Source organism: Podarcis tiliguerta (assembly GCF_965153285.1).
Source record: "Podarcis tiliguerta genome assembly, chromosome: 3".
Lineage (NCBI taxonomy): Eukaryota > Metazoa > Chordata > Lepidosauria > Squamata > Lacertidae > Podarcis > Podarcis tiliguerta.
Window position 1 is genome coordinate 79,170,467 of NC_139536.1, and position 24,026 is coordinate 79,194,492.

Genomic DNA, 24,026 nt, shown 5'->3' on the forward strand with positions numbered 1-24,026 from the left:
CATTTTCAAGGCTTTGTTGAACAGAGATGGTGGCATTTGACACCCAGACCAGGGCTTCTAAGAGAATAATGGGCAGGCTAGCACCCTGTCGGACCATATTTAAGGAGTAGACATAGTCCAGAAAAGGAAAGTACATCATAAGCAAGGGTTAAGATCTACAGGCAGACAGAGAGAGAAAGAGGTGTAGGCAATGTGGATGCCAAACTGGATTCTCCTGAACTAAAAAGAACAAAGACTAGAGCAGTTATAGAAAACAAAAACTAGGGTGGCTGCTGAAGGGGGAATTTTCTGGAGAACAAAAAGGCTTTTCTGAATAGAGCTGCTCTAATCTGGATGGGTGTTGATATTGACCTGGAAAGTCAAAGGATTACTCAGAGCTCTCAGTTGCCAATGGCAAGCAAATTGTTTTCCCGATTTCAGTAGGAGCTGGGGGGAACCTTGGCTTCTGTGAGTCTAAGAAGCTCCTTAGATTTTTTTTGGGTGGGGAGGGGGCCAGGATCCTTTCTTGCTCATGTCAAAAGAGGTTGGCAACTGGTCCTGCAAACACACCCTGTTCTTGCCAGTTGACTGTCATAGACGAAGGCTTTTAATACAGAATGAGAGATGCAGGAGACAAAATGGAGGCAAGCTAATGTTCTCTGGCAACGGTGCAGTCTTACCTTGTCCGCCTGTTCTATAACTGCACTTAGCAGGCATCAGCTTTGGCTGCTTTTATTTGTAATTGTACTGCTGGTTTTTATTTTCATTTTAAGCACTGCGGTTGAGTGTTTATTATGCTGCTTGTTTTATAAGCCAAGTTGTTTTAGAGAAGAATGGTAGGGCAGTAGAGTGATTAAATCAACTAGGTGCTAAAATTCAAAACATTAAAATACTTTTATATTACCATACTTAAAAGACTAAACAGTAGATAATTAAGACTTCCAATCTATTTGTAAATTCTCAGCTAGGCTTCTTCTGCAAAATCTCCTGTGATGCTAGGTCTTTGAGGCTTATTAAGTTGCAAAGTGGAACTTTGACTAACTCAAAGAAAAGAGTTCTTTGTACTTTAGAGCACAGTTTGTCACGCAGTTCACATCATTTTGCATGTGAAGCGAGAACGCCATTTCTAATCTATTTTCACAGAAAATGTTGAACCCGGTGTTTAATGGGTCATATCTTTGAGCAGAATGTTAGTAAGAAATTAAGGGAGGGCAGGGAATAACATTTATTTGATAAGATCAGTTTGGGGCCATTTCCCCTTATACAGTCATACCTCGGGTTAAATAAGCTTCAGGTTGAGCGTTTTCAGGTTGCGTTCTGCGGCAACCCGGAAGTAACAGAATGGGTTACTTCCGGGTTTCGCTGCTCGGGCATGCGCAGACACTCAAAATGACGTCACGCTCATGCGCAGAAGCGGCAAATCGCAACCCGTGCAGACGCGGGTTGCGTTCTGCTCAGAATGCAAACGGGGCTCCGGAACGGATCCCATTTGCATCCAGAGGTACCACTGTAAGTGATAAGGGGACTTCTCTGCATTTTCTACTAGGCAATATGTCATAGATAAACAGCATTGTTGGGGGGGAGGGGGGGTGTCCATTAAAAAAAAAAAATCTTACTGTGCAGGAGCTAACTTCTTGGGTATATTTTGTTTCCATTGCAGGTTGCATTTTTGAAGATGTGAAGGAACCTGGTCTGATCCTTTTGAAAATAAATTCCTGTCAAGATAACCTTCAGCTACAAAGAACTGTGGATCTAAGTTACCAAGTGGAGATGTCCCCCCCCCCCCCCTGAAAGTGATTGCGAAGTTCCTAAGCCAAAGGAAAAAAGCAGTTAATTGTATATTTAACTTGCTGTTTGTTGACTTTGGAGTTTTGAGAAGTTCAAAGAATGTGATGGAGGCAAGTTGGTCAAGCAGAGAGGCCAATTTTTGCGAGGCTTGAGTTCAGAGAGCAGCTTAATTTGGGATGTCTGGAGTCTTTGAGATCACTTGTGAAGAACTACTAATTCTCCAAGGAGAAGTCAATTATCTTCTGCAGCAACTGAAGCTTTAAAAAAAATAAAAATAAAGGAGCACACAGTGGCTGACTTGCCCTTCTAGGAAACAAAATCTTCAGAGCTTTGTGAGCCCTTGACCTAATGGAATGTGAGTGGGGAAGGGAGTGACAGAGGGTGGGGGAAGAAGGTTTGCCTGCCCACTATTTGTGGCTCAGATTCTCCTCAAGGGAATCTCACCCTCAGCAGAAAAATGGTTTTCAATCCCTGCTTTTATGATAAAAAATCTTTTTGGTAAATTGTGAACCCCAATTGCCAAGAAAAGCCTAAAAGTTTTTAGATTTAACAGCAGATTATTCCAAGGTAACGTTAATAATAATAATAATTTATTATTTATACCCCGCCCATCTGGCTGAGTTTCCCTAACCACTCTGGGTGGCTTCCAATCAAGTGTTAAAAACAATACAGCATTAAATATTAAAAACTTCCCTAAACAGGGCTGCCTTCAGATGTCTTTTAAAGAGAAGATAGCTGCTTATTTCCCTCACATCTGAAGGGAGGGCGTTCCACAGGGCGGGTGCCACTATTGAGAAGGCCCTCTGTCTGGTTCCCTGCAACCTCACTTCTCACAATGAGGGAACTGCCAGAAGGCCCTCAGCGCTGGATATCAGTGTCCGGGCTGAACGATGGGGGTGGAAACGCTCCTTCAGGTATACAGGACCGAGGCTGTTTAGGGCTTTAAAGGTCAGCACCAACACTTTGAATTGTTCTTGGAAACGTACTGGGAGCCAATGCAGATCTCTCAGGACCAGTGTTATGTGGTCCCGGTGTAGCACATTGCAGTAGTCCAAGCAGGAGATAACTAGAGCATGCACCACTCTGGCAAGACAGTCCGCAGGCAGGTAGGGTCTTAGCCTGCGTACCAGGTGGAGCTGGTAGACATCCTCCCTGGACACAGAATTAACCTGCACCTCCATGGACAGCTGTGAGTCCAAAATGACTCCCTGGCTGCACACCTGGTCCTTCAGGGGCACAGTTACCCCATTCAGGACCAGGGAGTCCCCCACTCCCGCCTACCCCCTATGCCCCCAAAACAGTACTTCTGTCTTGTCAGGATTCAACCTCAATCTGTTAGCCACCATCCATCCTCCAACTGCCTCCAGGCACTCACACAGGACCACGTTGGTTAAGGGCTGGTCCCTGCATGTATTTACACCACTTGATTTCTGAGATTAATGTGTGAACTTTATGCATTTAAAAAAGCATTGAGTCTGAGATGATATTGAAGTGATGGAGCCAGGACAGTGTGTCATTTGCTGGATCAACAGCAAATGTTCAGGGGGCTGGGTTACAGAAAGCATCAGTGGGACTTAGTTACTCACAGAAACATACTTGCTGCAAAGAGAGGCTGACGCGCCACAGGGCTGATGTGTGATGTATTAGAGACCACCATATTAATAAGTGCCCAAACTACCTAAGGCTGCCCTTGTTTGCAAATTTGAATGGTTTTCTCCCTTTCAGCTAAATGGGAACACAAGGCCATGTCTGCAGAAAGGTTGCAGTGTGTTTTTTGCCTCAAAAGTGCAAGGTATAATGTATTACAGAGCACTCCAGTGCACCTCCTGAAGGCAAGCAGACCCCCCCAGGAGCAGCACCGTATCAGGGGTTGTGCTGCATGGCTTCTCTGTCTCAGTTGCACATGGGTCCAGCTGTAGTGTGGAATGCATGACTGATTGCTCATGAAAGCAGTGTGTAATTGACCCATGTAAGAGTTCCAGTGCACACAAACAGATGCAAATCAGTGTGCATCCTTATCATCAACAAAGTTCCCAAGTAGCCATTCCCAATAATTTTCTGTAAATGTGCAAAGGACTACAACATACATCACACTATTAAGATGGCATTTTTCATGTACAAAATTGTGTCCTGACACTTGGCAGAGAATTCCATGGGACCTTTTTTTTTTTTTTTTTTTGAAGTTTTACTTTATTTTAGCCCAGCACAAAGGTGAGCGTACACAGCAATTCCATTGCATGGCTTGTGCAGGCTGTTTTCTCAGATTACCAGACTTGCCCTTTAATAGACTTTGATTTATGTGGTCCTAATAAGAGCGGAGCAGGCAAAGGCCTTTATTTGAGCATTGAAAAGAAAGCAGATATGGGACAATTTACAGCTTGCGCTTAGCTGCAAAAAAGGTCTTTTGCCAAATGACTGAGGAAATATATTTCAGGCTGATGAAAAGCCACTAAATCTGGAGAGCTTTAAAAAATAAATGGCATTTTAAAGGGGAAACTAGAGCTGCTGTTGTATGTCATCCTTACTAATTATTAAAATCCTATTTTGAAGCTGTGATTTACAAACATAGTTTGACTGTTGTGAGTTCTCTTCAGTTTGTGAGGAAAAAAAATGTCAATTCCCATCCTGCAAATGGATATGTAGAAGACCTGGAATTTTTGCAACCCTCTGCTTACTCTGCCAAAGAAGTAATGGGGAATCTAATTTGTCATCACTCAAGAAGCAAGAGGACGTCTCAAAATGATGCTCAGTGTAAAAATAAATTTGATATTTTTCTTGAAGGAAATAAATGATTGACCATTGTCAGAAACTCTTTAGATCTCCCACAAGATCTCTCAAAAATAATGAGAAGCTTGTTTGCAAAGATAATAATTTTGCATGGGCAATATACAACAACAGGCAGTTCATAGAATCATAGAATCATAGAGTTGGAAGAGACCACAAGGGCCATCGAGTCCAACCCCCTGCCAAGCAGGAAACACCATCAGAGCACTCCTGACATATGGTTGTCAAGCCTCTGCTTAAAGACCTCCAAAGAAGGAGACTCCACCACACTCCTTGGCAGCAAATTCCACTGTCGAACAGCTCTTTAAACCTTATAAGAGAGGTGCCATAATTTGCAAGATGTTTCATATCTATCGTTTATACCTATTACATTACATTATTACAGCGATGGGAGAAACCATAATTACTTAACTCTGCTTTGGCATCTCGGTAATGGTTTCCTGTTTGTGGAATGCCTTCCCTGGTGACATGTGTATGTCTTCATTAACTTTCAAGAAACCTTGAAATTATTAGCTATGAGGGTATGTTTTAAAATGTTTAAATTGTTTTTAAATAATTGTATTTAAATAACATTCTTACCTCATTTTTAATAGCACAGTTTTACTGCTTTGTATCTGCTGCCCTTGGCTCCTTTGGGAGAAGGGATGGGATGGAAATTTCATAAATAAATAAAACTCTTCTCCTTCCTCCAACCCTGGTTCCTGTCTTGAGGGAGGTACACAAATTGCTGCCCCCTGGCCCTGGCTCTGCCTTGCGGGCCCTGCCTCTGCCACACACTCCTTGGAACCATGCCAGTTCCTGACAGGTGCCTTATTATAAAAAATTATCACCATCTCCACTGGGTGGTTACTAGTTCCTCATTATTATTATTTTTTCATTTTTGAAAAGGAAAGGTTTTTCAGAATTGCTTCCCTTCATTGTTCTCTCTATTTGTCAAAAAGCTGCTTCAGGAACTCTATACCCAAAGGCATTGAGGAACTTGAAGCTGTTTGGCCAGGGCTTCCACATGAGAAGGTTACAGTGAAAAATGATTCCCGTCAAACGAAAACTGATTTGGCATCATTAAATATGGGCAAGGTGGTTCACGTTGCGCAGGCAGTCAGCCACATGTCGGTGCGCCCATAACTTTCAGAGCAGTTACCTGGCAGAAACATCCCTGGACTCTCATCTGTGAACACTTGTTTCCTGTCAAATTATATCCAAATATGCTCTGTTGCATTGACAGTTCTGTCTTTTTATTTTTGGCCCTCCATCTCCTTGTGCCAAAATCTCTCCTTAAGCCTTAAGTGAATTTTTGAATCTTTTTCAGTCTTTTATTTTCCCCAGACCAATGTTAATGTGATGCAGTTTTTTAAGTTGCCAAATGACTGCTAGAATATATTATGTCCCTGTTCCAAACATGCCTGTTTAGGGTTGAATCTTTGTTTATTAAGGATTCACAGTGATTATATACAGCAGACCCTTCTCCAAAGGAAATTATTCTGTGCTAAAGATCTTGGCACTTTTTATTTTAAGGCAACCTAAATCCCTCTATCTTCTTTTTTTAATGCTGAATTTTAATCCTAATAATTCCAAATTCTCTCAAAATAGACAGCTCTCCCGAGTTTTTGCACGTACATTGACCTTTGAAACGATCAATAATGGTTTCTTCTGTTACTAGTCGCAAGGGGATTACCTGGTATTTAAAACAAATGGAGAGGTGTAAACCAGTCTAGTTTTACTTAATTTTAAGTGTTGTTTCCAATAGTGTCTCAAGATTAAAAACAAATAATTGATGAATAAGTAAATATGATGGTTTAAAATGTGTTACTTCATTGAATCAATCTGTACGCACATCTTTGAGAAGCTGTGCAGGTATGACTTTAACTGGACTGAACTAGTGCAGAGATGCAATGGAATGCAATTGTTAAGGTTGGACTGTGACATTGACAGGCAATAAAAGATCCAGGTGGCTGCAGGCAAACCAATTCAGTAGGACTTGGATTTAGAGTTTAAACATTTTGTAGGGCAAGACAAAGTCATCCTAACCTGTGGTGACTGCTTGATTAATGCTGCAAGTTCAAAAAGAAGAGAGAAGAAATGAGTTAAGAAAAGCAATCTGTTATGCATACTGCTTAACCAGGTAAGTGGAGCTAAAGAAAATGTAGGGTTCTGTTGTTTTTGTTTGTTGAGCAATAACTCATTTCCAGTGGTTTTGTACCAGGTGATGGATAAAATTTTCCTCCCTCCTACATAATCATGCCCCAGTTTCAGAATTAATGCTTTTGGTAAGCGCTTACTAATAACACTGAGCAACACCAGGCACTGTCTAGAAAGTAGGATAAAAATACACCAAAATCAGGAAGCATCCAGGGATGACGTGCAAAAAAGGGAAATGAATCTAAACAATTGTTAAACATTTTTGTGTGTGGTTGAACATCTTAGAATGTATTATAATAAAAATTCTAGTGAGTCCCCTGGTAAATAAAGTTCAGGCAGCCGTGTTCGCCATGAAATATTTAAAAGTACAGGTTGAGGTGGTCCTCCCACATGATTTTGCCATACAAGTTGTTTTCAACAACAGAAACTTTTAGATTGGTTAAGAAACGGTCTTTGAACTTAGCTTTATTATTATTTTTTAATTTGCATGTGTTGTGGCTGTTTCTAGTTTAAAATAGGTTTTATCATGAGATATCTGACCTGTTAGAATGTGTATTTTAATAAATTAAAGTTTTTATACTTTTGATGTGTGAACAATTGTTATTATCTTTTTAGAGAAGCCCTTGACAAAGGCATTTTTGGCTGAATCATGTAGGGCACATTGTATAAATAAATAATAACGTCCCTTCTTTCTTCCTTTGGTTATCTGAGAGATTCATTTCTCCTTTTTACTCTGTCTAAAAACTGTATTTTCTGAAATGCACTCTCAAATAACTCCACCCATTCATCTGAAACATTTTGCTTGGAATGACTTCTCAGGATATTTTCATAATGCTGCTGCTCTCTCCACCTCAAAACCCACCATAAAGTTCTTGGCACAGCCGGTTACTGTACTTATCCCCTGTTGAAACTACACACCTAAGTACATATGACTGAACTGAACATACATTCCTTCCCCTTTGTACCTTAATTCCTTCTCTTTGTCAAATCATAGACCAGGAAAATACACATGGTTGGACTCCCATCAACTCCAGCCAGCATGGCCAATATTCATGAAAGGCACCATGTTGACTACCTATGCCTTAGACTATAAATTACTTGTGGAAGGGGCATGTCAACTTGCTGTGTAGTCTGCAAAATGTCATACACACAAATGGGGCTATATGGGGGGAGCTGGAGCTCAGTGGTGGAGCACATACTTCTCCTACTGAAGGTCACAGATAAAATCCCTTCATAGACCCTCGAGAGCTTCTGCCAGTCAGCATAGTAGAGAATGCTGAACTAAGGGGATCAACTGTATAAGACAGTGACTCCTATATGGACCCAACAATAAACACAGAAGCCCTGTGTACCTTGATGTCAGCAAAGCATTTCTAAACAATAAATACTTTTTCTTTGAGATCACCTAACTAAAATATGGACAATTACAATATCCACTGTTATTCTCTATGTTCTTGAATTTGCTGCCTTTTCATTCTGTGTGCTAGACACAAGACTCCATATTCCTGTACCAGCTGGATCCTCATCCGATGAAATATACTACCTTACAAATTTTGTATTATTCCTACAGACTAATACAGTGATAAATTTTTATATGATCTTGAAAAGGAGAGCAGATTTGCAAAGCAAAACATTCCTCTTCAACCAGATCTTTGGCTGATTAATATCCTTCAGCCTTTTAAATGTGTTTGTGTAATGTTTTGTTGCCTCTGTTTTGACTATTTGTTCTTTTATCTTGTGGTTTTATCTTGTGAACAGCCCTGAGATTTTTTTGATGAAGGGCAGTATAAGAAAGAAAGAAAGAAAGAAAGAAAGAAAGAAAGAAAGAAAGAAAGAAAGAAAGAAAGAAACTTTAAAGTTAATTCAGTACTGGATAACTCCTGAGTTCAGGCTGAAACAGACCAATTTGTCTTTTACAGGGGGAGTATATTGAACTGTGAATTCTGATTATTCAAGCATCTGCACACAGCCGTAGGGATTTCTTTTTTTAATTAAGTAATGCAGCCTGCAATAATCTTCTATGAGTACCGGTGAGTCGCTTTTAACTCTAAAGTCATTAGGAATGTTAAAATACCATATACAGAGAGAATCTTGTCTCAGAATGCACCAACGCTGAATTTACTGTTTTTGATACTTATGTTTGTGATATGGTGTGCGACTGTTGTTCTAAACAGATTGTGCATGGAGAAGCATCTTAAAGAAATATACAACCAAAAAAAATGATGTCAGATGCTATATGAAAACTTTTACAGGATTCAAAAAGGAAGAATGGGCTAGGACTGTCACTGCTCTTAAAACAAAAAGACAGGATCTCCAGGTGGTGACCTGTCAACCCATGACAGAAGAAAGACAGTTTATTTTATGGTTTATCAGTCTCCTTGTGCAATAAGCCTCTGGCTACATATACCAGTATATATATTTAAAGGAGTTATGGTACCCAAAATACAGCAAAATGCAAATGAAATGTGAGATTTTTATCCCCATTTGTATTGTAATGTGGGGAACTAAGCTCTTCAAATGGGCAGTTTTCAGCACAATATCACTTAACTCTATTGCACACATGCCAACTTCTATATCTTCTCAGAGCTGGCAGGAGAGATAAGGTACAAATCAGATGTGCATTATAGATGTGTCAAATCCACACTGATGGCAACTGCAGAAATTGGCTAGGTGCAAGAACCCCTCCCTCACCAATTTGCCATAACAGAAAATCACAAGGCCAATCACTATTGGAAGTCTATTAATTCAGGCAGTTTTCTCAGAAGAACCATGATAGTGGTGGTGCCCTAAGCCAAGCAGAAAGGATGCGTGAAGTCCAAACAAACACGATGAACCACCTGATCTTTCCTGATTTACTAGAAGTTGCTCAGGGGGCCCTGTATGGGCTCTGTCTGTAAATATATGGTGCAGGCTCCACAACTGAGAATGTGCTTCCAAGGAGACTCCTCCCCCCTTCCCACACACATCAGCTCCTGGTAGTCTCTAGGCCAGGCTTCCTCAAACTCAGCCCTCCAGATGTTTTTTTTGAGACTACAATTCCCATCATCCCTGACCACTGGTCCTGCTAGTTAGGGATCATGGGAGTTGTAGGCCAAAATCATCTGGAGGGCCGAGGTTGAGGAAGCCTGCTCTAGATCTAGTGGGGCAGTTTGTGGCTGGGGCAATTAGGTAGGCAGGATCAAAAATTCCATATGAGTAGGGTCAAGAAGGTCACACGGGTGGAGCAAAGTTGTTCTGGTTTTCTCCCCATCCTCCTCCCTTGCAAATATATGGATACTAAAGCATTACAGTTGCACAAATAATTAGCACCTAACTAAACTGAAAAGTGTATTAAGGTAAAGGTAAAGGTACCCCTGCCCGTACGGGCCAGTCTTGACAGACTCTAGGGTTGTGCGCCCATCTCACTCAAGAGGCCGGGGGCCAGCGCTGTCCGGAGACACTTCCGGGTCACATGGCCAGCGTGACATCGCTGCTCTGGCGAGCCAGAGCCGCACACGGAAACGCCGTTTACCTTCCCGCTAGTAAGCGGTCCCTATTTATCTACTTGCACCCGGGAGTGCTTTTGAACTGCTAGGTTGGCAGGCGCTAGGACCGAACAACGGGAGTGCACCCCGCCGCGGGGATTCAAACCGCCGACCTTTTGATCGGCAAGCCCTAGGCACTGAGGCTTTTACCCACAGCACCACCCGCGTCCCGAAAAGTGTATTACCTTGATTTAAAAGAGGCCCCTCCTGTCACAACTTCTAGTGTGGTTTAATGTGACAATAACCATACATATAGGTACACAAACACACACATACATATGTGCACATCTCAAATTAGTGTCTGGTGATCAGGTAAGTCTTAAGACCTTCCCTTTTTGCCAGACTTCCGCAAGGCATCTAGTGTACAGTTGTATCTAATGGTATTTGAGTGGTGATCTGCTTGCACAATGGGGCTGCCTCTCCCCACACCCCCCAAAACTTGTTCCAGAGGCTTTCCGAAACTGCTGCAACAGATTTTGAGGTGGGGGAGGGACGGCCAGAGAGAGGAGAGGACAGTTCCATGGAAGTTCCACTGTGCAAGTGAAACATCAGTACAGTGGCACCTTGGGTTAAGAACTTAATTCGTTCTGGAGGTCTGTTCTTAACCTGAAACTGTTCTTGCCCTGAAGCACCACTTTAGCTAATGGGGCCTCCTGCTGCCGCTGCGCCGCTGGAGCACAATTTCTGTTCTCATCCTGAAGCAAAGTTCTTAACCCGAGGTAATATTTCTGGGTTAGCGGAGTCTGTAACCTGAAGCGTATGTAACCTGAGGTACCACTGTATTTGATAAAATATCCATAGCCTCTGGCTGACTTGTTTTTGTTTATTATTACTGTACTAATTTCTTTCACTGACTAAGTTGGATTTTAATCATTATTCTAACTATTTTCATTGATGTCCTTTTCATACTTCTTGCTTCACTAAAATACCATGATTGTTACTTCATCATGTAACAGGACTGCAGTGGTTATATTTGCAGCTGTGGATAATTTCTAGCCAAATTAGGGTTGTCGTCTTTTTTCCTGACACAGTTTCTCTGTCAGCTGCTTGACAGCAATTAAAATGGGATTTTATTGATACAAGAATGTCCCAATACACTCCAGCCTATTCCAACCTATTTCTTTGGCAGATACTGTGCTAATGTAGCTGCATAAAACATTTCAATTTGGCATTCCTGCCTAAGGTGCTGGAGAGAATCCATATGAGCAAATTCTGGGCGATTTGATTCCTCCCAACAGCAAATAGTTTGGGGTGTTAACAGAACTCAACAAAAACAGCTCAGGTATGGCTGATGAGTAACTGAAAGTGTTTCCACAAAACTGTAACGGAACCTCAGCACTTATGTAAAGCTTCCAAATTCTATGTGTGTCTTAACATAACAATTGCCACAAATTTCTCAGTAATGCTGGTAAAGATGCCAAGCTCTTAGCCAAGCAATATCCTCAGTTCAAAATGCAGGGCTTCTGCAAGGCTTCTACAAGAAGCAACTTTCCAAATTTTTAAAAAATTAAAAATCAAATGTCCTTACCATATATTAATTTCCTTCATAAACAATGAAAATACATGAATATTTGTGCAGAAATGACTGCACAAACTTTATTTAATTTCAATACAGAAATAAAAATTGTGTTTAGAATCCCTTACTATATTATTACAAATAAGTTTTCTGTTTATATATTCATTGCAGATGCCTGACGTTCAAAGACTGGGGGGCGTTAACTGAACCAGTCCTCTTCCTATGTGTAATATTTTAACATAATATACAAAAGCTCTTGAGAACTGGCTCTCAAGAGTGCTCACTGGAAATCACATGGGTGACACACCTCAATCTATATCAAAAACACTTAATTCAGTTGCATCTAAATGCATTTTTAGAACTATGTTATGTAGTCCTTATGTTGCGACTTTCAAATGCTAGTATTCATGAGTTTTTCTCCAGTGGTTCAGTATGATAAATGATGTTATGCATGCTAATTGAGTCCATATATCTCCTTAATATCTAAACTGTTTTCTGGCATTTCTCTGACTCGGAAATTCATGACTCAGCATTTGCTCACACTGTGCGCAACACAGTGCTTCCCTCCTATTAACACATCTCTCAATTCAGTTATCAGCTGGGAGTTTGGGTTTATGAGGATTTCTGATAAATGCAACAAACTATATCATTTTAATCATTCCTTGTTTTGTTTTTTTGTATGGCAGTAGTTTTTACTTAGTTATAAACTTATAAAACAAAGGCATTGTTGATAACTCTGTGAATATTTACAATCTGGATTGTTTGCTGTTCTAAACTGAAATATTTTGGATTTATTTTGAAGATTTACTTCATAATACAACTAGGAAGAGGGCACATACTCAAGCTGCAATGTTGTCATCAGTTGCCATTGCCACAAAAGTATCTCATCCATACTGCTCCAGAAGTATGCTGTTTAGACTATTTCCACCAGGGGTCAGCAAACTTTTTCAGCAGGGGGCCGGTCCACTGTCCCCCAGACCTTGTGGGGGGCTGGACTATATTTTGGGAGGGGAAAAAATGAATGAATTCCTATGCCCCACAAATAACCCAGAGATACATTTTAAATAAAAGGACACATTCTACTCATGTAAAAACACACTGTTTCCTGGACCATCCGCGGGCCGGATTTAGAAGGTGATTGGGCCGGATCTGGCCCCCGGGGCCTTAGTTTGCCTACCCATGATTTCCACTGTGGCTGCCACACAGGCATCTGATCACACCCAAATGGGCTATCGGGGTGAGGTTTGGGGGAAAGACTTTTTTTTTAGTGTCAGTGATACAATTGCAGGGTGACAAGTGACGGCGACTCCTTTCAGGCCCTTGTAATCTTACCATCTTTATTGTAATTATTTTTTCATCTTATCACCATGCAAGCTTGTTGGCATAAACAGCTGGCATATAAACATTTGAAATAAAATAAGCAAGTCTAGTTATCTATTTAAATCAATTATATGTGGGGTTTTCTTCACCCAAAGCAGCATTTAAAGATATAAACTAAGCACTTAAAAGGGGTATTTCCATTGCAATGTTTTTCATTCATGAAGAATGCAGAAAACTCCATTGTTACAATGCTGTAGTGCTCCTTAAAGCCACCCATTTTGCTTAAAAAAACATGAGAGTAAGGGATTAACATTCAAGCAACTTAAGTCCTTGCACCCCAAAATTGATCATTGTACAGTGGTACCTTGGGTTACAGATGCTTCAGGTTAAAGATGCTTCAGGTTACAGACTCCGCTAACCCAGAAATAGTACCTCGGGTTAAGAACTTTGCTTCAGGATGAGAACAGAAATCGTGCGGTGCGGCGGCAGCGAGAGGCTCCATTAGCTAAAGTGGTACCTCAGGTTAAGAACAGTTTCAGATTAAGAATGGACCTCCAGAATGAATTAAGTTTTTAACCTGAAGTACCACTGTATATGCTTTACAGGCTCCCAACCCAAGCACCTTACAATATGAAATATTGCACAGGGAAAACAACATAGGAAAGGGGCTGAAGTGGAAATCAGTAAACAGGCTGGGGTAACCTGTGTGGTCATTGCGAAATTCCCTAACACAACTAGGCAATCATGTCCATTGCAAGAACATCTGTGGCAAACAACCGACTCCTGCAAAGATCTCCAGAGTTTCACCGCTAAATCCCCTGAGTTAGTGTTTCAGTAAATACATGTGTAAATTTCAGCGGCAAAACTCAAATTTGGTGCCCCTTGACCTCTCACACTCCATTCTAAATGATAGTTGTGGCATCCCCTGCAGTGCCCCTGAGGCGCCACATCCCAGTGTGACTGAACCGCTCACACTCAACTAAATCCACCTCAGCTGGATTCCAACAACATCTGGAGGACCACATGTTCATTTCCACCAATAATGCAGTTTCCAGTCACCTACACAATATTACTCAGCAAGCATCCTGTTACCACCAAATATGTATTTATGTTCCCAGCAACAATAGAAACTTTTCATTTTCGGTTGTATTGGTTCAGAAGAATGTCATTGTATACCTGTTATTTCTTCTGCATGAAGGCCAGTCAGACTGACAGTAGTGCCAGCTGCTGTCTATCAATGTGCATGAGACTCTCTTCAAAAGCCCACACTCCTTTTTGAAGCATCTCAAATTTTAGGAATGGAACTGACAGAGCAGCAAGAAAATCACAAGTTTTATGTCAGAACTGCAAACATTTTTTTTTTTTTTTTGCAGGGTCTCCCTCATAGCCCATGCTTGCAATTTATTTTTGGTGAAATTGAAGTTGTCCAAGGCTTATCACTGAGGTTGTTGATTGTTTAAAGGCAAAAAGAACCTGTATGAGAACACACACACTATGAAGCGAGGGTGAATAAGAGACAATATGAAATGGAAGGGAAGCTGGCTTTGTAAAAAATATTCAGAAGGCAAACATTCATTAGGAATAACATTTTACACAAATGCAGTCTAACGGTCATGCAGCGTGTGGTTCTAACTTCAGCCTAAACTTCAGAATTCTAATGACTATTGGTCAGGGTGTGCTTCTATCTGCAGCTGCAACTAGTCTGTCATGTCAGAGCTATTCCTACAAGAATTGGGACACTGCTCAGAAGCTGAGCTCATTATCCTTAGGTGTGAGATCCCTTTATTGACCTGTCCTGTTTCTGCAGCTAATAGAACTGTCAGCTCTGCTCTCAGTCTCACATCATCTTTACCAGAAACCTGTTAGTAGCTTTGAAGGAAGCATGAGAAATGGGACATTCCAAGGGCACAAAACTTCTTAAAGGAACATGAATTTTTATGCAAAGTGGAAGTCGTCTCATAATGAATGAAACTTTTTAACGGATACCGACAATTAGAAATCTTAATTTTATATCTATGATGAGAAATGCAGGCAAGTCCATTGCCTTTTTTGGTGTTGTACTTAAGATTGGTATTTTCAACTTTTTCGTGAAATATGTTTTTATTAAATATACACTTTCAATGCAATGCAATCCATATCAACATAAAAAGAAACCCCATTGAGTAAGTGGTTATAGGACTGCCACCTGCATCCATTGTTTTAATTTAAACAATATGTCAGAACTGCGCTTTCCACTTCAGATTGTTGTCACCCACATTACAGTATACTAGAATGTGACTGATGGTATATTTCATTTTACTGCTGGTGAACTATTTCTGCTATTCAGAGCTAACAAAGCAGCTCTCCTGCAGCATATTTCTTAGGCTTCTCATGCAATCTGGGTTTTTAAACAATAGACTAGATTTCAAATGTTGCATATAAGCTTTTGAAAACTGGGGTGATTAGTCTTAGCCAAATACTCAACTAGTAAAGGTAAAGGGACCCCTGACCATTAGGTCCAGTCGTGACCAACTCTAGGGTTGCGGCGCTCATCTCGCTTTATTGGCCGAGGGAGCCGGCATACATGTGGCCAGCATGACTGAGCCACTTCTGGCGAACCAGAGCAGCGCACAGAAATGCCGTTTACCTTCCCGCTGGAGCAGTACCTATTTATCTACTTGCACTTTGACGTGCTTTCAAACTGCTAGGTTGGCAGGAGCTGGGTCCGAGCAATGGGAGCTCACCCCGTTGCGGGGATTCAAACCGCCAACCTTCTGATCGGCAAGTACTAGGCTCTGTGATTTAACCCACAGTGCCACCCGCGTCCCTAATACTCAACTATTTGATCTTAATTGATTTTGAAGTCGCATATAGGTTCTTTTAAAACAAATTCCTTATTAATCTTACTGACTGGTGTCAGTCATTATTACAACAGTGCTGTTTTGTTGTTTAAAGTTTCTAGCCTGCTTCAACTCCCTTTTCATAAAAATATTTGTAAGATGTAATTGCTTTTTCAGTCTTTGTTTTAGGAAGCCTTGTTCCTACCCACCTCCTGCTGCCACATTTTGTGTGTGTAAAATGTGCTGGTTTCCAGTTTTTCAGAAGCAATTTAATGCATCTAACTTCAAAAGACAGTTTAGTTCTGTACTAATGCTATCATCAGCATTTATGCATGCAATTTAGTTGTTCAGGTGATGCTCTGCTGCTCTGTTCAGTTTTGCAACTGTAAAGTTGAAAAGCAGCTTATTAATAGAGGTAAGCAAATCACTGCTAAAATCTTTTGAAGAGAGTGCACTTCAAAAGGGTTTGCAAAATTTTGAGTGACAAGCTCAGCCTGCTCTCCTTTTGTAAATTTGACTCTCAGGCTTAATGTTATTTGGCATTTTTTAAAATAGAGAACATATGTATCTTTGACAGTAGGTAACCTCTATGCAGCAATAAATGCCTTTGATAAAGACAATGCCCCTTTTAAAATGACACACTAAATATGGTGTGTCCACTTCTGTCCTCTAAGTGCTTAACTGGAGTGACACTTGCTTAATAGTTACTGGGTGTGAGATATCCTCTTAGTCATCATGTGATGCCTATAGCAGCCTTGTCATCTTTCTAGATCTTTCTAGCATAGTTTTCTTCATTCCAAGGACACCCACAGCATTAAAGAGGACCTTAAGAAGCACAAGCTGTAAATGTCTCAAAGTGACTCTGCTGTGGTGGCACATGAAATTGCATGGACTCTTGAGAGAACTCCTAATGAAAATGTAATGTAAAATAAAATAAGCAGACATAAGGATATACTGGTTTTTTTAGGTCTTGGGTTACTCTAGTGAGTCCTAAAACTGGGGTTGTTCCTTGGACCCAGTCCAAGGTTTCATTTTACCCTCTGTGAATTGAAATTTTGCCCCTATCCCAGTGTCTTATTTTAGACATGAAAGTAGCATTGAAATTGAGGAGGCCCTGTTTTCTCACTTCAGTTTTACCGGTAATTCCTGTCACTTTAATCTTTTACAACTCTAGGCACCCAAAGGAGATAAAAAAAGCTCTCCATCGGGTGGCAGCAGCTCAAATTATGCACTTCTATATGTCTCCCCCCAAAGTACAAGGGGTGGCTATCTCTCCCCAGTAAGGATTCCTGTTCTCTTTGTGCTTCTTTGTTGTGTATCTTTCAAAGCCTCATTTGATAGTGGGTCATATCACCTAGATAATGCTCATAAAGCTGTTTTTAAGTTGGTTGTTATGAGAGGAGAAGGTCACCATCCCATTTATGATGGATGTTTGGCTCCCTTATTGGGACGAGAACTCTCCTTTCTTCACCCTGAAGTCCTGAAGCTACTAACATGAGTCTGACCAAACTGCGGGAGGCAGTGGAAGACAGGAGTGCCTGGTGTGCCCTGGTCCAGGGGGTCACAAAGAGTCAGACATGACTTAACGACTAAACAACAACAACAGACAAAAGCTGAACAAAATGCTTATGGGCATGTGTTATTACTTTAATACATATGGGAGGGGGGAGACCCCCTCTAGACTCAGTCCTCTCTTGCCACAAAACCAGCTGATACTGTTCTTTGATTTGTATCGCTTAAGGCTCAGGTGTTTCTACTGGAGGCAGAGACATAGGGAAACACGAAGCAGAAAAGCCAAATTACTCGATCACAGTGCATTAACAGAGATTCGTTTAAAAGACGGACTATATATGTGACTGAGAGCTGCTGATGCTCTGGCAGATTGAAAATCATGTTAGCAATGTGGGGGCATGTCAAGATAAATGAAGGGGGGGCACATTATGGATGCTTTTCAGAGTGATTACATTTTTCATTTCAAATTCCAGCACATTTGTTCTGCATGAAAGGCCGTTGCAAGGAGTCCTGGTTATCGCTAATTGATTTTAACCTCACAACTCTATAGGAAACCACAGATGTTAGCTGCTTCATTGCGGCACTCAAATTTTCTACGATTCTCACAAAAGGTTCAGGGTCATTGCAAGATATGTCTTGTAAAACCAGGGATTACTTAAAGCTATCCACTGAGATTTGTTGCATGGAAATAATTAACGTTAGGCGTCTAAGCCCATTAAATGAAATGAACCTTTTATATTTGTTCTGGCATCTCTGTCCCCCACTTCAGGTTGAGAAGAATATCGGATATTAACTTAGAACAAAGGAAGAATGAAACTCCCTCTGTTTCTTTCACTCAGAGCAGAAAGATGGCTATTAAAGTACTTCTCTGGGCATCGGTAATTTGTTTTCTTCACACATAATAATAAAAAGATGCTTGAAAGAACCTAAGAATTCCTTATGTGCATGCATTTAAAACTCATCTTGGTTCATACAAGAATAGTCATCACTATAATTCCAATGACATTTCACACTAGCCACTAATCCTGAAAATATGGTGTGTCTGAAAAGGCATGCCTGATTTAAATCTGCATCCCATATTACAAACAAACTTACTGAGATTGTCTAAATTTTTAAATTTAATTTAAAACTTTAAAACATTTTTACCTAGCATTAATTAAGATTAAAGATGTGTGGAAACTCCGTTAAGAAATTGTAAAAATCTAATGTTTCCATAATTTTTTTTCATAGGTTTCCCTCCAATTTTGCCTTGAATTTTACTGTGGAATTTGAAAGTAGTTCAGAAATATGTGAGCTCACCCTGTGCTCACTGAGAACACTGAAAGGTATTTATTGTTGTTTAGTCGTTTAGTCGTGTCCGACTCTTTGTGACCCCATGGACCAGAGCACGCCAGGCACGAAAGGTATTTAACGTCCTTCAAAATAGTCAGTGGATATCTCACTTGCACAGCAAGGATGCTACTAGGTCCCTAACAGGCTGCTTGCATAGGTCCATGACCCAAATTCACATTTCTTTGCATGTAAACAATACACATTTAGGCTGACTTTTGGAGGGAAGGCTGCCAGAGCTTTACTTGAAGATAATCACTTTTAAAGGGTCTAAGAAATCTCTCAGAGTCCAGGACACATGGAATGATCCGCCAATGAGATGCACATTATTTTCTTTTAGGAAAGGAGCACCTCTTCCAGCAGGCTTTTGGGTGACTGATGTAATTTAGGAATTGTTTTACTGCTGTTGCTTTTTTATTATGACTTGTATGGAACTAATTGTCTTGTATGGCTATTATGTTTTTTGATGCTGTAAATCATTCTGTGACTTTTGGTGAAGGGGGACACAGAAAGGGAAAAAATATATTTCTAGGTGAGCAGGTATGCATTAATGACAGGAATTCAGCAATGGGGGCAAGTTGGGAGTGTTCTCCTTGTTTGGGTGCTCGCTTGTCCCCCTTCCTCTGATGGTGCTGTTTATTCCTTCCTAACTAAAATGTGAGCAGGATACTTTATTTGCACATAACAAGAGGCATCCAGAAAACAAAACAAAAAGCCACCAGAGCCCCAGGCTCCATTTCAGATGATACCCACATATCTGTTTGAAACTTTAAAGAGGCTAAAGCAGTGCTCTAGTTACAGAGATATCCAATCTTTCTAGAGGTTAGAGGGGATTCTGTATGAACAGCCTTCTGGAGATCTGCTGGTCTGTTTGGAAGAAAAGTTTAATTTTAGCTTCACTTTATAGATCTATTGTTTTCCCTAGGGCAGGAGAAACCTATCCAAAAAAGGCAACATATATTCAGAGGCACAGTTCAAAGAAATGAATTTTGTCATACTGAACTGGAGAGAATTAAATGTTTGCTAGGATGTTCAATCAACAACTAAATAGGGGTGAAATCTGTCCATGAAAATAGGGCCATGGTGAATTATCTAATAAAGGGGTTATAAATATTCCACTCTGAATAATGAGGCTGCAATCCTTACTTAATATATATATTCTATTAGAAGCAATTTATTCTAAGTACAGGTAGAGTGACCATCTGCCCTAGTTTTCCAAAGACATTGCTTTATTTGAAGAGTTTTAAAGTAAGGAGCCATTAGAAGGTAAAGCAGGGACTTTGAAATTGCCCATCAACGGCACTTGGAAAGCAGAGTGAGGCTGTGCACACAACTGTAGCTTTAAAGCACATTTGAAACACATTCTTTCCCTCAAATAATTCTGATCACCCCTCACAGAATTAGAATTGCCAACAACCCTTGAGAAACTTCAATGCCCAGAATTCTTTGAGGGACAAAATGTGCTTTAAATTTATATTGTGTACACATCACAATTTGGTAGACAAGTCACTTAGTCACAGCTTTCCCGGCTAATGTGAGTTGTATTGCATTTTCTTTTTAAAGTGTAGTACTGTAATTATAAATGTAAAGGGACCCCTGACCATTAGGTCCAGTCATGGCCGACTCTGGGGTTGCGGCATTCATCTCGCTTTATTGGCCGAGGGAGCCGGCGTACAGCTTCTGGGTCATGTGGCCAGCATGACTAAGCTGCTTCTGGCAAACCAGAGCAGCGCACAGAAATGCTGTTTACCTTCCCGCCGGAGTGATACCTATTTATCTACTTGTACTTTGATGTGCTTTCAAACTGCTAGGTTGGCAGGAGCAGGGACCAAACAACAGGAGCTCACCCTGTTGCGCGGATTCGAACCGCTGACCTTCTGATCGGCAAGTCCTAGGCTCTGTGGTTTAACCCACAGCGCCCCTGTGTCCCTTACTATAATTATAAAATTATGTAAATCTGTACATGCAAGATTTATGCAGATCTGTGTCCTCTTTGGTCAGTCTTTTTTTGTGTGTGATCATTTTCATATATTTTTTTGGCGATGTGTAAATGGCCACCTTAAGAAATAGCATTTACAGTGCAGTCCTATGCATCACATGTAGACAACCCCCACCACCTTCAGTGCAACTCCTGAGAAAGAATGAATAGTTAGATGAACGAAGAGGAGAGTGTTGTGTTCTTGTGTGAATAGACTGGGATGGGGGAAGAAAAAGAGAATGATGGGGGAACAGAAAGAAGGGGTGCCCCCTCACTTTTTCCTTTGACCCCAATCATACTCCCTCAAATGAATGCAACCCTTAACTCCAAAAGGCTACCTACCCTTGCTCTACATGTCTACTAAGATGTGTAGGTCCTATTGAATTTAATGAGGGTTACTCTCAGGTGAACAGAAATAGGACTGCAGTCCTAAGTAATGCCTCTTTGGTGAAGAAAATGTTATACAATTGCATACCACTGACCTCAGATCTTATCTGCCACTATTCAGATCCAGGGTGGAATTCCAACACAAGAAGGAGGAATGCCCTTCAATTCAGTGTAAGTACACTATATGTCTTTACTGCAGTAAACATCTAAAACCTGATGGGTGTTGTGAGCACTCACATGCGATAGTCAACACCAGACAAATGAATTGAATGTCCAACAGCTCAGAGATACACTACTGAATGATGATTGTAACCTTGCTCACTGGTAGACGTTCAAAAAGTGAGGAGCTATATTTGGGCATTCCGGACATTCTGCTGGGATTATCAGTGATTGGGATTGTCAATATCCAACAAACTCTTTATATTCATTGTAATATGCATACAAATTTTATTATTCCTGAAATAGCATTCAGTAGCAGTTGTGGCTTGTTTTTAAGCCCTTCCACAAAGTCCAAAACAAGAGCTTAATGTTGTGGATAAATACATACCACCCTGAGGAGAGAGGAAGAAAAAACTTGTTTTTTGTAGAGTCCTTATAATAATGGTTGATGAGGCAGGACCAGAAACCTCTAGGGCACATTGACGAAGCACAACTATTTCAAATGCCACATTAAGCTGGACTCATTAGCCGTATCTACCTACCCCTTATAAAATTCCTAATATCATTACAAATGTACTCTGCTTTTATTTTCCAGTTAAAGTAACTACTGTAGGTGTACCTTTCTCAGCCTGGTCTACTTGTACCCTACTTGTAGGCAACTGATGTTATTTCATTAATGATTATTCTTAGCAGCAGTACTATTAGCATTAGCAATAATATTTTATTTTACATTTCAGGACCCTCTCTTTCATTTACATTATTTTGTTAGGCAGCTGGAACATCCTGACCTTTGTGTCCCTTAATAATTATCTGGAAACCCTTAATAAATACAAAAGCCATTTGAAAATCTCTTTGGACATTTTTGAAGCAGAAAGCATTAAGGGCCCTATCAAGTTCAGTTACTTACCGTTCATCAGCCTCACCTCCTGCTCATAATCACAAAATACAAAGTTCCCAATCTATATTTCCTGTCAACATCTGCCCAGCGGCTAATTAGGCAATTGCCACAGCTGTACTTTTCCTCTTTTTTTGCGTCTGTGCCTGTCTCCAACCCCACTTCAAAGGTATCATTAAAATATGTAGAAGGACAGTATGACAGTTTGGACCCACCTTCCAGTCCGCTTTGCTTGTACCTGCCCAGGTCTCTAGACGTCTGCATAATTAGGATGCAAAGTCTAAGTGGCAGATCAACAGTCTTAACTTTCTACTGACATACATGGCACATTAAAGTCCTTATCTTTTGGCCAGATCAACCCCTGCATTTTCTTTCCTTTACAGTGAGGTCATGAAAAGACTTAAAATGATCAAAATATAGGGGAGGAGTTCATCTGAAAACCAGTACAAAGAAGCGGCACATCATATACATTCAGATGTCATCTGAGAATTGTAATGTGGTTGGGTTATATAGTTCACCTAATTCTGTACTGTTCTGTACTGCTTTTAATTGGGTTTTTAAAAAACCTTTTTACACTGATGTGCACTGCCCGCTGCCCTGAGATTTTGTGAGAGGGTGCTATATAAATGCATTTGTATAACCAAGAAACTGGAAAAATCAAGCGCATCACTTTACGCACCTCTCGCTTAAAATTTATGGAAAACTGGATGAAGTTGGAAGAGTCAGAAAATTAGAATGGATTACTGAGAATCACAGAATCCTTGTTTTTCAACAGATGGCAGTAGTTAATGGTGAAAGTACACTAAAGACATTACTTGAGGTTATTAATGATGTGCATTCCTGTAAGTAAACACATCCATTTCTGTCGATTATAGCTGCATTGTAAGTAGTAAATCCACACATTGGAGTGAGGACTAAAATAATCAGAGTGTGTATGTGATACTGAGTTTTAATTAGCAGCATCATACTAGAATTATTTCTTAGAATTATATGTTAAACAGGCACTGTGCTGTACTTTAAAAAAAGTATATATCACTATAAGCCATTATGCTAAGTATTTAGAAAGCTGTGATAATTAGGGTAACGCTTCTAAAACCAAAGGGAATGCATATGATTTTCTGAGAATGGAAACAGGCCATAAATGTACTGTAAAAAGATAAAATGGTAATGGACATTTATGTTTACACTTGTATACAAACCACAGAGGGAGGTGCATCTTTTGCTAATTCTTCATAGCTGTTCAATTCAAGAAAATCTACAATAGCAAACGACATTTCTGCACTCTTTTAAAAATCCAAATTCCCCACTCCTTATTCCAGACTTTGAATGCCTATAGAATTCCCATCATGCCCAGGCAGCATGGCCAATAATCAGGGATAATGGGAATAATCCACAACATCCAGAGGGTATCATGTTAGGTTCAAAGCTTCTGGGACAGCAATGCATTTTGCAAGTACAGCCTCTGCTCTGGAACTGCAGAAATCCTTTCTCCAGCAACCATCTCCTTATCTCTGTGAAGTACAACTAGGTACATTTCTTGTTATAATATAATGAGAACAAACAAGCAGCTATTCTCTCCCACATACCTCTTCATGGTTGTATATCACCATCCTATCTGATATCTTACCATCATATCTCACCATCCTCTGAGTTGTATTCAAGCTGCTTAGCTGAGCAAAATGATGCTATCTTTAGACATTAGTAATAAGAAGAGATGAGAAAGGTTTACCAAGCTCTGTAACTATAATAACGACATCTGAGAGCAACATCTACTCTTAAGAACTTGCCTCACGTTGTAGGAAGTGCTGTGTATAGATAACAATCCTGGCTGCATCTTTTATTTACAAAAGCCAAGTGACCTACATTTCACTTCATTAGATATGAAAAGAGCATGTTA

The 24,026-nt window shown here is 40.4% G+C and overlaps 2 protein-coding genes across 2 annotated transcripts in view; one reads left to right on the top strand and one right to left on the bottom strand.

Annotated features, from left to right (window-relative positions):
* UBE3D (ubiquitin protein ligase E3D) overlaps positions 1 to 7,385 on the top strand; it is a 55,824-nt gene extending 48,439 nt beyond the window's left edge. Inside the window, exons 10-11 of the mRNA XM_083431201.1 lie at positions 1,640 to 4,668; positions 4,852 to 7,385. Coding sequence (XP_083287327.1) covers positions 1,640 to 1,660 — 21 coding nt within the window. The 3' untranslated portion in view covers positions 1,661 to 4,668; positions 4,852 to 7,385. The remainder of the gene's footprint in view (positions 1 to 1,639; positions 4,669 to 4,851) is intronic.
* DOP1A (DOP1 leucine zipper like protein A) overlaps positions 1 to 23,800 on the bottom strand; it is a 127,814-nt gene extending 104,014 nt beyond the window's left edge. The window contains exon 1 of the mRNA XM_083431110.1: positions 23,791 to 23,800. The gene's annotated coding sequence lies outside the window, so the exon portion shown is untranslated. The remainder of the gene's footprint in view (positions 1 to 23,790) is intronic.
* Between the last annotated feature and the right edge of the window lie 226 nt (positions 23,801 to 24,026).